The sequence below is a fragment of the Sitodiplosis mosellana genome, unplaced genomic scaffold (genome assembly GCF_009176505.1).
Source record: "Sitodiplosis mosellana isolate CC-2019 unplaced genomic scaffold, AAFC_SMos_1.0 Smas_scaffold_3, whole genome shotgun sequence".
In the NCBI taxonomy this organism is placed as follows: Eukaryota; Metazoa; Arthropoda; class Insecta; order Diptera; family Cecidomyiidae; genus Sitodiplosis; species Sitodiplosis mosellana.
The window spans coordinates 10,742,923-10,755,982 of NW_022595246.1; the positions used below are offsets into that span (position 1 = coordinate 10,742,923).

Here is a 13,060-nt window from a genome sequence, read left to right on the forward strand (position 1 = left end):
AATTGGGGTTTGTTGAATTGATTTCTTCACAGATCGACTTGATGACAACGTAGAAGTCACAGATGCCAGTTTAGCGAACATGCTAACTGAATACGGTGCAAAAGTTTATGTTATTCCATTGTTGTAATGCAATAGTTTCGATAAATAAATAATTTATCCAGAAAGTGCTCAACTGAAAAAAAAACGTGTGTTTCAACTGATTCCGCTTACATTCGCTTCTTTCATGTTTTCTTTTTTCAGCCAAGTGTATAACGAATAAGGTGTGAAAGGTAAACAATTGCAATGTAAGTATGAATCAAACGAAAGCTGATACTTGAACATTCTTTCTAACCTCAAAACATCCGCAAATGACTTGATTGTTTCGCATTGGAACGATTTTCTGAACTGCTGTTACTGCATTTCAAAACTATGTTTGCAAAAAAATCAACGAATCGATTGTTATTAGCATCCATAAACCTACATTCCACATACATTCATAACGGTAACCGTCACATATGGTAGAAACTTATTTAAATTCAAATGTGTAATCTGCACACATCGTGCCATACACATGATACATACGAGTGAATGTCTGAATTTGACAGTGTACGTAATACGAAATACGTAATATTTACGCTGATGTTTCTGTTGTCATGTGTCAGTCGCGCTCTCAATACAATGACACATTAATAGGTGCTGAGATTGGTAGGGAATATGTGGAAAAAAATGCATAGCATGTTATAAAAGGCTGAATATAGTAAGGTGTCATAATACCATTTGGTAGCGAATAGCGAAACACTTCTCTCTGAATAATGCACAATTGTGTAATTCTGTGACACAATGGATGAAATTAAGCACAAATTTCGTGATTTTCTCGATAAACACCAAGTAAGTGTTGACCTTGACTAAATAGATTTTTCTCCATTGAAACATTGTATAATTGTTATTTTTGGGTTTTTTCCACCTGTGCCAAACTAGAATCGAAATATGAAAATTCCATCGATGGGCTTTACAGACAATTACACAAAGAAAAAGTTATCGTCCACAAATACATCCGAAGCAGTTAAGCGTAAATCTCATGCAAATGATGTGCAAAGTACAACGGATGAATCAATTCTACTGAACATATGTGCGGATGATGATGATGATGATGACTTCAATAAGCGACGATCACTGCTCATTCCCGACCAGGAAATTCTCGATTCCACCGAGCCAATTTACTTTGAAGAAAACGTCGACACAGGCATTTATGAACTTAATGTGAGTGCATTGAACCGATGACTAAGTGAATAAATTGCAATTTGTTTCAAGCATTTGGTTCTAGTTTGGCTAGTATTGTTAACTGATGAGAGTCCACCTAATTGTTTCTCTGTTCATTGAATTGTGCTATTTTAATAAAACTTTGTGTGTCTCCTACAGAAATTCATCGATGGTGATATGGATGGGGAGTCGGTGCAACGGGCTATGATGGTGTTGAAGCAACAGCACAAAGTCATATCGAAGAAAGTGCTGCAAAACATTCTTGAGAAGCGAAATTCATGCAACAGTGAAACAAAATCGATTCAAGACGCCGATGTAATGCTGCAGCAATCATTGTTGGAATGCAAAAAGGCGCGTTCGTACTTAAGCTGTGCGCGAAAAAACTTAACCACAACCAATTTGCAAATACTGGCCATGTACAAAAAGCGTGAAGCAATGCAAGAGATACTGCAAACATTGTACAAATTAAAGAAATTGAAATCCACCGAAATCCAATTGCAAAAACTGCTCGACACACAGAATTATTCGGGTGCAATTTCGTTGCTATTGGAATGCAAGCGATTGGCCACGGAGAATAGTCAATATATTTGTGTTGCCGCTTTGGCACAAAAACTACAAGACACATTGCTGATGACCGAGCTGCAATTGGATACAGTGTTGGCCGAAACTCCGCATAGTTTCGATGTGAAAACATACTCGAATTTACAAGAAGCCTATCGTTTGCTGGGCAAATCGGTGACAGCCATCGATCAACTACACATGAATTTCATATCAGCCATTCACACGATGGCATTCACTGTTCTCAAGGAGTTTGTCGAACGCAACACTGTGGAAAAACAGAAATTTCTTTTCGAAGAAATGTGCGAGGTGAAGTGATAATTTAAACATTTTTTTTTCTTTTGTTCCGAAAATTGACAAAATCTTCTCTTTCAATCCCGTAGAATATTTCATCCGAGCGCTTCATTCCGTGTCTTATAAAACTGTGCAAGTCATTCTGGTGCATTTTAGTGTGTTACTATCAAGTTGCTCTATGGCATCACAACACCCGTCCACCGAAGCCCATTGAAATCGATGCAGAAACGGAAATTGAACAAAATGCCTACGTACAACAAAAGTTTAAAACGGGCTATAGTCGCATTTGGAACGATATCCAGTCGAAATTGTCGGTGTTTTTGTCGACAAGTCCAACACTGCCCACACTAAAATACGAACAATTTATTCAGGTGCTTTCCATAGTGCAGCGGTTACGTAAAGTTGGCATGGAATTTTGCAACGAACAATCGACCCTCCTGATGGAGTCAATGAAATCGCAAAGTGTACAGTTTTTTCAGCGTTATCACAAGTCTTCTTTGGATGAAATTCGTTTGTTCCTTGATAACGAGGCATGGATGCCGGTTCATTCCTTTACTAATCTCATTCAGCTACAAGAATTTAATGCGGTTAAAAATTCGCTACAACGATTTTTGCGACGTGACCACGGTAAATCAGATACGAGGGATTCATCATTGGACCCGGTAACTACTGGAATTCGAATGTCACCATCGAAACGGGTTCCCGAACGTAAGAAGAGCTACGAAAATCAGTTGGCCGATGAAAATCTATCGAATCATTCGCAAGAGGATTGCAATAGTTCTGTATACGGTTCATGTGGCTACTTTTTACGTTTTTCGGAGAAGAGTTCCCCGTTCGACGGTGGCTTCGACGTGACAATGCTAGAGGAAGATATTTTGGCTGGCATTGCCGATGAATCGTGCTACTTTTCGGAGGAAAGCGAAGAAGATAATTTGAATGAAGTCAACGCCACCGTCACAACGGTCAACATTCCAACAGAAGAAACTGATAAAGCCTTGGCTCAACATCCAAATATGACCGTGAACAATTCCAGTTTAAATGTTCTACGGTGCATTGGCCGCTATCTTCAAATGTGCAAATTACTGCATTCGATTTCACCGCAAATTGTTAAATGCATGATGGAATTGATTGAATTCTATATTCATGTGGTGCACGAATTTTTCGCATCAGATTTGCCCTTGTCCAGTGACAATTTGTATACGTACAATTTGAGGGAATATTTGAATCGCATCGCCGCTGAAATTATACCAAAAGTGAACAATTGGCGATCGGATATGTCTATTGTAAGTTGATTCAATCATTTTGTTATCATGCACCTCAATTACTTCATTTCAGTTTCGAAAAAAAAATGTTTGCGTTTTTTTTTCTCTTCGTTGTTGTTAAAACAGATTCAGAATGATTTAAGTGATCCAGATACGAGTTATGGCCTATTGTCTCGCATTGTCGGAGTCGAAAGTGCAATTACGTTGGTACAACAATTTGCCCAGATTCGTGATTATCTTGATCATCTCCTACTACCGAATGATAATCAATTTTTGACTACATTCTTTGATGAGACGACTACCAATTTGATTGAATTGCGAAAGCCCGTGTATATGTGTGTTGCAGCTAAAGTCAACGATTTAGATGGTATTCTAGCGTCTATGGCCAAGGTCAAGTGGGACATTAATCATGTGAATGTGGAGCACAGTACTTATGTTAATAACATCAATCGAGTAAGTGGTCTCAATGTTTTTATCATTTATTTTTGGAAGAGTGAATTACCTTTTAATGGTTTATGTTGGGGCTTTGATTTTAGTTCAAATATTTAAATTATGTATCAAAATAATTGCTATGTTCATTTTCTGAGCCAGATTTTAAAAAGAAGGAAAAAGTATTGAGATAGATTATTTCCAGGGTCTTCAAATATTCGCGATGCGATTAGAGGAGATCGAGAAAACATTACCAGTACCAAAGCAGCCGATTTGGGATTGTGTAGCTCATGTCATTTCTCACACCTTGGTTGAAGGGTAAATAGACGTCGAAATCAATAAACACTTCAAATTTAATAAAAAATTGATAAATTCTTCTTATCTTGTCCACAGTTATTCCAATGGAAAGAAGTGTTCTGCGGGTGGTCGTGCCTTGATGCAATTGGATTTTGCGCATTTTATGTCAATTTTGGAACTATTGTCCGGATTAAAGTTTCCGCATCATCATCGTTATGTGGATAGCTACATCAAAACCTATTATTTGCCAAAAGATTTGCTTGAGACATGGATCATCGAAGAGAAAGCAAAACGCACCTATTCAACGAAGCAACTAACAGCATTGATAACGTGTACGTGCTCGAATGACAAGAAAACACGTCAAAAGCTAATGGCATTGCTTGAGCAAGATCTCAGCATATCCATGAGTTCAATTGAGTTGAACGATTCTCGTCTCTCGGACGGACGTCCAAACTAAACGAAAACTAAAAGCCCAATCGAAATGAATGTTAATGAGCGAGCTTTAACATTAACCACTGGTTAACTGATCTGATACTGGAAAAGAAAATCTCGAATAACGTACAAGAGCAAAAAACAAGAAGAAGTTGGGCTAATCGCGAACAAATTACGAATGAACAAAAAAAACTGAGATTGTGATCACTCACAAGTGATCAATGTGTATAATATAATAGTCTATTTTGTACTGTCCATTCTATATGTTGCAAATAATACTTAAGTGGATCGGTTCTTTTGACACGTCAAGATCTGTTATTCAATCAGAAGTCTCTCTCTCTCTATTATATACTAATCTCTTCTATAGCGTATAGTTCAATTCTTATCAATTTTCTCGTTTATTCAATGTTAAATCACACTCTATCTATCTATCTATTTCTGTAGAATTTTCTGTTTGTTTTCGTCAATGTTCGCACACGGCAGTTTCATAGCTGGTAATCTTAGGACACCTCTCGAAAAAAGAAATAATCTCACTCTTGAATTACAAACATTCCAAAAACAAAGACTTTAATTTACTTTTCTCTCTCTCTACATTTTGTTTTTGTTTATTGCAAAAATGCTATTGCACCTAAAATTAACCGACTAACAAAAAAAAGACTCTCTTTTTGAAGATCAAGATATTTTCTATACACAAAACTGTAGCTTAAAGTAAGGAACAAGAGATAAATGAAACAAATCTTTTTTTTTGTCATCTGTTTATGTATTTTCAATATATTTTTACTGTATGAAAAATAGAATCACAACTGATAGGGCATTTTTTTCTGTCAAGACAAAAAAAAACCTGCGTGATTTGTTATGAAATCTTTAAATATATTTTTGATGCATCGCAACAATTTTGAATTGTTTTTTGAATTTTGCTTTAATTCCAAAGGAATGATATCAATAAAAAAAATTTGATGAAAACTCTTAAAGGTCAGCGGTTCCTGGAAGTGGGAATTTCGCTCCGAATCCTTCGACTTCTTGACGCAAAGCGGCAATTTTGCTGGCGAATTGTTCCGAATGGCAGGCGGCTTTGAAATCAACCAATTTAGCTCCAGAAACGGCGCTAATCTCTTTCGACAATTTCAAACCACGATCGATCAAATCGACGACCAAGTCAATGTCGCTTTCGACCAAACCTCGTGTTGTCAAAGCGGGTGTTCCCAAACGAATACCGGATGGATTCAATGCTGATTTGTCACCTGGCACTGTGTTTTTGTTGCAGGCAATGGAAATTTCTTCCAAAATATATTCGGCACGAGCTCCGGTAATTTGCACGTTGCGCAAATCAACCAAAACCAAGTGAATATCAGTGCCACCGGTGGTGATGTTGTAGCCACGGCTGATAAGACCATCGCACAGGCGTTGAGCATTACGAACGACTTGTTGTTGGTATTGTTGGAATTCAGGTGATTGGGCTTGTTTCAATGCAGTTGCAATACCAGCGATTGCGTTATTATGTGGACCGCCTTGCAAACCTGGGAAGACGGCATCGTTGATTTTCGACTCCAACTCGTACAATACTTTTTCTCCGTTTGGTTTGACCGAACGGACTCCCTTGCGATAGAAAATCACACCAGCACGTGGACCGCGTAGTGTTTTGTGTGTTGTTGTACTGACGATGTCACAGTATTGGAAGGGGCTTGGAATGACCTTGGCCGCAACTAAACCAGACACATGAGCCATATCTCCAAACAAATAGGCGCCGTTTTGATCAGCAATGTCACGGAAACGTGCATAATCTAAGCATCGCGAGTAGCAAGACACTCCGGCGATAATGACACGTGGTTTGAACAGACGTGCTGTCGTCTCCAATTGCTCGTAATCAATCAAACCGGTGGCTGGATCCACTTTGTATGGCATACTCTCGAAGAAGATTGAGGTGGCGGAGATTTTTTTGTTTGCCGTGAAGAAACCGTGAGTCAAGTGACCACCATCGGGCAAATCAAGACCCATGATACGACCATGTGGCTCGCAAATTGCTGTGTAAACGGCAAAATTGGCTGGTGAACCAGAGTATGGTTGCACATTCACTCCCCATTCGTCAGCACTCAATCCGTATGTTTCAAGGGCACGCTTTTGGCACAACAACTCGATTTGATCGATGAATTCGTTACCACCGTAGTATCTAGAGTGCGACGGAAGAAGATAAGATTTGTATGATTAGCTTCGTTTTTTTTTTGGAAAGTATTGATTTTTTTATTCAACTTTTTTTTAATTTTTAACGGAATTTTAAAATATTCGGAGTTCAAAAATGATTTTTTTCATGTTCTTAAATGTTTTTCTTCACTAATTCAAATCAAATATTTGGAATTAAAAAGAAATCAATTTTTGCGACAACGATCTTGACATATTTTTATTGATAAACATGTAAATATTTACCTTTTTCCTGGATAACCTTCACTGTATTTGTTATGCAAGCATGAGCTCAAGCACTGCAAAACTGATAATGATGTGAAGTTTTCACTGGCAATCATTTCCAAGCCCTTGCTTTGACGGCCCTTCTCCTTCTTGATCAAATCCGACAATTCGGGATCGCTCTCCCACAGATTTGTGTGCAAAATTTTTGCTAAACCGGACATTTCTCTCTGTGAATAAAACGATTTCTTTTTTAGTAATTGATGACAAAAATTCACTTTTTCATACATTTTTTTAAACCAAAAAAAGTAAACTTAAAAATGAATGAAATTGCATAAATCAAAATTTTCTAAATGATAAGAATTTTTCCAAAACGAAAATTCTAAGAAATCGATATTAAATCAAAATTACTTTAGCCATTTTGTATCCTTAGGTTAATGAGTAACGTTATGGAAAATTAAAAAGAAAACTAATAATGAAAATAAACAAAGCGGTTTGGTGAATCGTGGTGGTTGCAGCGACGAATAAAACTTAATTAAACGTGATTCTAAATTGTGCGAGCTATTTCACGTCGGACATTTAGTTGCTGAGCTCATGAAAATGCGTTATCACAAAGTGTTCATTAACAGATTTGGGGTCAGTTGACACGATGAACTCGTCTTATTTGTGTACGTGAAAGGAGGAGCTGATAAGATGCGTATTCTGTTGTTGTTTCATGTAAAAAAATGTTTTCCGTTGGTCAAGTGAACAAAACACGACACACATTCCGCACGTCAATGGTTTGTTGTTACCCCCAACCGAATATTTATTTTATTCTCTCAATATATAAATATTTAATCATATAGAACGCATAGCTCCGAAAACATGTTGATAATGTTATTTTTTTGCTCTCGCTGCAATTATCAACAAAGCTGTCGTATCTTGTTACGGGCCATAAAATGCGATCTCTTCAATTAAAGCTATCTGTTGAGCATTTCTTTGCATGAAACTTTCCGTTGCGTTGGAGATTAAATGATTTTTCATTGTTTCAATTTGGAATCAATGGAAATTCATGGCGTTTTTTTTTGGTTTGCTGTTATACCATTGGCTTGACTACTATGATAGACGCCGTTAATAATGTTGAAATCAGCAGAAAAAAAAATTGCCCAATGTTCCCGTTTTGATTAACAGGTTTCTGTAGCCACTTAATTGGCTTCTTAGTTTCACATGTGCTGATCACTCGTTTTTTTCTACGATTTTTTTTCTTCAATTTTCCTCACAATCACTTGATCAAAATTCAATTAAAAATATTGCACTCACCGTTTGTATGGATTCTCCAAATTGTTTTACGTTAAAAACAGACGATAACGCGCGTACTTTGCGAGTCGGTGAAACAATGGATGTATCGCGTGCGCAAGCTAAAACCGAATTTCGACGCACATGTATTTGAGTGGTGCTGCGAATCGCTGTCGATGTCAACGATAATATCGGCTGCCGTGATTGAGCAAAACTGCTGTAGATGGCACAAATTCCAGTCATGGTGACAATTTACTATTATTGCTTTGATTTATCTACTTTTTTTGTTTTGAATTAAATTAATTTAAATTGACTAGTTGGGATATTGGTGACGAGATGAATTTGAGTCCTATTTTCCGATGAGATTACGATTCAAAAGTGAACGACATACGTTTTACTTCAGATCACAAACAGTCTCGACGACGTCTTTACGGTGATAACAACAAGCATCAAATCGCACTTTTTGCCGTTGTTGACACACACAAAAACTTCGATTTTACACCAAAACAATAAATCTATTATCACTTTAGATGGGTTTACTACTCAATTTGCTATGCAAATCGGCCAAATTCGTCCCATTTCGGATGATTATTTGCTCGCACTGATGATGTTTGTTTTCAATTTGGTCATATGTCAAATGCAATCCGAACGAACTGTCAATGTTGTGTAACAGCTAAAAATGGGCTGCGTACTGTGCCCGTTGCCGATTTTTTTTTAACGTAGAAAATTCAAACTGTTGGTTTTGAATTAATTCTATGATGATACTTTTGATTGCTTTTTTAGTTTTTTTTTTCTACAGCATTTTTTCTTGGTATTTTTTAATGAAAAAATTACATAATTTTTATTGAATATTCTTCATATTTTTTTCTTACTACCAAAAAATGTGACCAATGCATTTTCGGTTGAGGCTGGTCAACTGATTGTTTACATAAATAAAAGTCAAGTCATGTAAACAAATTCAAATTTTTTTCTCTTCCAATCAACAATGTGCAAAATCACTGCAAATTTGAGTGTGACGTTTTCGTGTCATCAGCAGAAGAAACCTGACCTATTGTTTTACGGATTATAAATTTTTTTTGGACGAAAACGATTGAAAATGAAACTACGACCACGTAATCCAAGTGCGCAAATTTAACATTATTCGAATTTCGTCCAAATCATTGTTGTTTTTAATCTGGCTTTTACAGAAAATCACCAGGCAATCACATTGCAGAAGTTGAAACGAGATGACAAATGGAGCAAGGTATTAAATAAATGGAAAAAGGATTGCCCAGACATCTTTAACTGTCGTGTGCTCCTAAGTAAGTTTCAAATTGATAATGACTGAATTTTTTACGTGCATAAATTCATACCACTGATTAATTTCAGAGCATTTGCCGGGTAGCAAAACTACAAATGAAGAAATGTTTCGAATGAAAAAATTCCAACATCAAGTTGTATCAGGGAATGAAAAAGAACCCGACTTCGAATCATCCGATGGCAGTGAATTAGAGTCAAAGTTGGACCAAAATCTGCTTGATTCAGATATTGCAACAATTTCATTTTCAATTCAACGTGGAATTAGTCAATTCGCTCATTTCGTCTGTAAACTATTGTTTTATGTATTTTTATTCATACTTTTGCTAATAATTGTAATTCAACATTTGTATTAAGTCTCTAATGAACAGAATAAAAATGAAATAAGTGATTGAAGTTCATTCAATCCATTTATTCACTCATTGTAATGGAAGTCGTATGATTTTAAGCTAACTCAATGGTCGAATTGTGCAAAAACAATGGGATTGAGAGTTTTTTTTTTTGAGAGCACTGCGTTGTGAAATTATGATGAAGGTTAACGCTATTACGAATACGACAAGCAGCAAATTGATTATTTTGATTGTTTTGTAGATAGCCTGTTTTTCTTGAGCCGTGTGTTACAGCAATGAACTTCATATATTCGAGAACTTTTTATACCGAGCTATTTAGTAATTGCAATATTCCTTGCTCAATTAATTAGATTGATTCTAACATTTAGAATGCGATTGAACACACAACCATGCATAATCAAAATCCATTTCTAACTAACCACGATACATTCATCAACAATGTGATTCTATGTCACAACAAATTATTCTGCAGCACGGACGAAGCGGTACAATGAAAAAACGATCATCTGGTTTTATGATTTTTGGTCGATCGAACCCTCAAATTGTATATTTGATGCTGAAAAAATCGACGAAAACAAAAACTTGGTCTCCACCAAAAGGTCCTCTTTACAACATATGATTGAATAAATAGCTTTATACCAATTATATTACATTCATAAGACATAACTCAACATTGAATTGTTTTTTACAGGTAGAGCTGATGGAAATGAAAATGATTTTCAGGCTGCTACAAGAGAGTTACAGGAAGAAACCGGCTACACGTTGGACGATCTGAATATTTATAAGGATCTTTGCAAAACCATTGTATACAACATTGAGGGTGTTGAAAAAACAGTCATACTTTGGCTTGCTAAGCTCAAAGATCCACAGAAGAAACCAATACTTTCTGATGAACACACTGAATACCAATGGGCGACTGGGGATGAGGCTGCATTAATATATGAACATCCGTGTTTTCGTGAAATGGTTTCATTTTTCCACGATCAAATTGAGAAACTACCGTGACTTCTTTCACTTATAAGCAAATAATAAACATTTTATGCATTCAATTGGTTGATCTTTTGTCGCATTTGAATCCGTTTCTGTTCGAGCCGAAAACGTATTTTAGGGTCATCTACCTGCATGTTCGGTCCACGATCCGACAGCAAAAACCAAATATACATTGATTCATATGGACACTGAATGTACAGAATGTGACAAGAGCGAAACTAGTGAAAATGTTCATGAACTAACATGTAATCACAAAGTTTCTATCTTAATTGCATTGAAAAACACAACAACAACGCCTTTCATGAAAGTAGTCAAAATTGCAAGTTTCAATCATTTAAACATGAATAAACATGTAAAGCACGTACACATTTCTGTGACGTAAAAAGTCTCATGCTATCGGATCGCGGTTCGGTCTTTGGATTTTTACTGGTGAAGGTTTCAGTGAAGTGAACTGCTTCATGGCAGTTGTTTGCACCGAATGACTGGTCGTAAAGGAGGAAAATAGTTTTTACATCATTTTGGCGTCTCCACTCTCTCCGTCTATTTTTGCATTGAGACTTGAAGTCTCGAATGCAAATCTATATGGTGGAAATGGAGACGTCAAAATGATGTTTCAAATGTACGGGAGACTATCATCGTCCTTTGAGTCACACTAATGTCTTTGGAGGTGACATCGTGGTGCTAATGTTTAATGCACCCTACAAACAATGAATGTGTTTATTTGGAAGGACGATGAATGTGCAAAGATGCATTTGAAATGATATTGCTCAAATTGTGAGACGATGAATCGTAGACTGAATCGTCTACAACACTGATGGTCCATACAAATATGCCTGAAAATAAAATTTGTCCGCTTGAATTTCATGAAAATCATCACACGTGTGCAAGATAAATATTCATGTAAAACGGAAGTGCGCACATGTTTTCACTTGCATATTTGTAGGCAATTCAATGCAGTTTCCTTACAATATTATAGCCCATGTTGCAGACAGATGGAAAATTGGTCTGAAGTCAGGTCAAATTCTGACCTTTTCTCATATTATTTAAATCAAGTTTCATTTGAAATCATTTTGTTCTTTTTTTCTCACTTCTAAAAATGGATGTAGACTCCTCCTTTTTTTGACTGACCTCACTTTAGAGATCATATTTTAGTTCCAGTTCAACTCTGAACTTTGTGAAGACAAGTTCAATAATGTAAAATCGATGTCTTAAAAACACAATTCGTCGTATAGAAATTTTGACTGCAATCTCATGATACATCAGTGAAAACTCCGCATTCCCAAGCGCGACTCCACATTTAGCTTCTAAATGTGACACCGTAGTAAGTGTGGGCATACGTTTTGCGAATAAGCGACAAAGAGAATGGAAACAAGTGCGTGCGTGGTGATGAGTAGCCTGATACGATGCTTCTCAGTGTAGCGACCAATACACGCGCACTTGTTTCCATTCTCTTCGTCGCTTATTCGCGAAATGTATGCCCACACTTACTACGGTGTCACATTTAGAAGCTAAGTGTGGAGTCGCGCGTGGGTTGAACTGTTTGTGACATTAATACAGTTTTCAATTGATTTTCAGGCCTGCCACAGGTCAGCTTTTGAGCTGATTATCAGCTTTTTGGAAATCTTCAGCTATTATCAGCTATTTCGGTCACAGTTCAGCTTTTTCAGCTTTTTAAAAAAAAGAATGAGAAAACTAATACAAATGATGAAAAAAATCTCAATAAAAAAATGCTTATCATAACAATGATACGCGTTTTCAGACGGAGCAATGAAAAAGTAAACATGTTTTTCTTATGAAGACGATATTAACTCAATCTAATTCTGAATCATTGGCACTGTGCTATGGCACGGTGTCATTCTTTCAATTTATCTGAAACGCATTGGTCAGCATATTTATGAATCAATGTAAATAAGAAATTATCGTTTTTGTTATTGCTTCGATTTGGCATGACAACACTTTATAGATAATGTTTATAAATCGATGTAAAGAGGCAATTGCGAAACTGATAAAAAGAAATTACCGTTTTGTTATTCTCCAATTCGGCGAACACTTGCTAGATGTGAAAATGAGTGCACAAGCATTTTTTGGCTCAAGTGGTAGCTCCAAATATCAAAAATATAATAATGCAACAATCAGTTCACATTCGATTTTGGCACGAGTCACATTTCCATTCAAATCAAACAAGTACATTTCTATTGTGAAATAGAATTTCATGCAAAGTTCATAATGATTGGACTAATT

General features: G+C 36.4%; 4 protein-coding genes across 5 annotated transcripts; 3 read left to right on the forward strand and 1 right to left on the reverse strand.

Moving 5' to 3' along the window:
* Positions 1-596: 596 nt before the first annotated feature.
* Positions 597-5,404, forward strand: LOC129566136 (syndetin). Its single transcript, XM_055441766.1, has 7 exons — positions 597-867; positions 958-1,239; positions 1,399-2,106; positions 2,181-3,374; positions 3,480-3,806; positions 3,988-4,100; positions 4,176-5,404. The coding sequence occupies exons 1-7, from the start codon at positions 820-822 to the stop codon at positions 4,534-4,536; spliced, it is 3,033 nt and encodes a 1,010-aa protein (XP_055297741.1). The 5' UTR covers positions 597-819; the 3' UTR covers positions 4,537-5,404.
* LOC129566140 (serine hydroxymethyltransferase) lies at positions 5,286-8,849 on the reverse strand. 2 transcript variants are annotated; one of them, XM_055441775.1, is made up of 3 exons: positions 8,208-8,849; positions 6,933-7,138; positions 5,286-6,678 (listed from the first exon to the last, which is right to left on the reverse strand). In XM_055441775.1, exons 1-3 carry the CDS (start codon positions 8,424-8,426, stop codon positions 5,478-5,480), a joined length of 1,626 nt encoding a protein of 541 aa, XP_055297750.1. In that variant the 5' UTR covers positions 8,427-8,849; the 3' UTR covers positions 5,286-5,477. The 2 variants fall into 2 exon arrangements, with proteins under 2 accessions (XP_055297750.1, XP_055297751.1); XM_055441776.1 differs by lacking the exon at positions 8,208-8,849 and adding an exon at positions 7,320-7,697.
* LOC129566156 (uncharacterized) lies at positions 8,831-9,838 on the forward strand. Its single transcript, XM_055441801.1, has 3 exons — positions 8,831-9,304; positions 9,371-9,484; positions 9,552-9,838. The coding sequence occupies exons 1-3, from the start codon at positions 9,280-9,282 to the stop codon at positions 9,833-9,835; spliced, it is 423 nt and encodes a 140-aa protein (XP_055297776.1). The 5' UTR covers positions 8,831-9,279; the 3' UTR covers positions 9,836-9,838.
* Positions 9,839-10,308: 470 nt separating this feature from the next.
* Positions 10,309-11,027, forward strand: LOC129566157 (bis(5'-nucleosyl)-tetraphosphatase [asymmetrical]-like). Its single transcript, XM_055441802.1, has 2 exons — positions 10,309-10,428; positions 10,521-11,027. The coding sequence occupies exons 1-2, from the start codon at positions 10,320-10,322 to the stop codon at positions 10,832-10,834; spliced, it is 423 nt and encodes a 140-aa protein (XP_055297777.1). The 5' UTR covers positions 10,309-10,319; the 3' UTR covers positions 10,835-11,027.
* The last annotated feature ends 2,033 nt before the right edge of the window (positions 11,028-13,060 follow it).

What these genes read in the sequence shown, in the direction of transcription:
- LOC129566136 (XM_055441766.1), top strand. Translation starts at nt 820, where the DNA reads ATGGATGAAATTAAGCACAAATTTCGTGATTTTCTCGATAAACACCAA. An exon ending in CAGGCATTTATGAACTTAAT is followed by an intron (nt 1,240 to 1,398) that starts GTGAGTGCATTG and finishes TGTCTCCTACAG; the next exon opens with AAATTCATCGATGGTGATAT. An exon ending in TTTTCGAAGAAATGTGCGAG is followed by an intron (nt 2,107 to 2,180) that starts GTGAAGTGATAA and finishes TCAATCCCGTAG; the next exon opens with AATATTTCATCCGAGCGCTT.
- LOC129566140 (XM_055441775.1), bottom strand. Translation starts at nt 8,426, where the DNA reads ATGACTGGAATTTGTGCCATCTACAGCAGTTTTGCTCAATCACGGCAG. An exon ending in TTGGAGAATCCATACAAACG is followed by an intron (nt 7,139 to 8,207) that starts GTGAGTGCAATA and finishes TTTTATTCACAG; the next exon opens with AGAGAAATGTCCGGTTTAGC. An exon ending in GAAGGTTATCCAGGAAAAAG is followed by an intron (nt 6,679 to 6,932) that starts GTAAATATTTAC and finishes GTCGCACTCTAG; the next exon opens with ATACTACGGTGGTAACGAAT.
- LOC129566157 (XM_055441802.1), top strand. Translation starts at nt 10,320, where the DNA reads ATGAAAAAACGATCATCTGGTTTTATGATTTTTGGTCGATCGAACCCT. An exon ending in AACTTGGTCTCCACCAAAAG is followed by an intron (nt 10,429 to 10,520) that starts GTCCTCTTTACA and finishes TGTTTTTTACAG; the next exon opens with GTAGAGCTGATGGAAATGAA.
- LOC129566156 (XM_055441801.1), top strand. Translation starts at nt 9,280, where the DNA reads ATGAAACTACGACCACGTAATCCAA. An exon ending in ACTACGACCACGTAATCCAA is followed by an intron (nt 9,305 to 9,370) that starts GTGCGCAAATTT and finishes TGGCTTTTACAG; the next exon opens with AAAATCACCAGGCAATCACA. An exon ending in TAACTGTCGTGTGCTCCTAA is followed by an intron (nt 9,485 to 9,551) that starts GTAAGTTTCAAA and finishes GATTAATTTCAG; the next exon opens with AGCATTTGCCGGGTAGCAAA.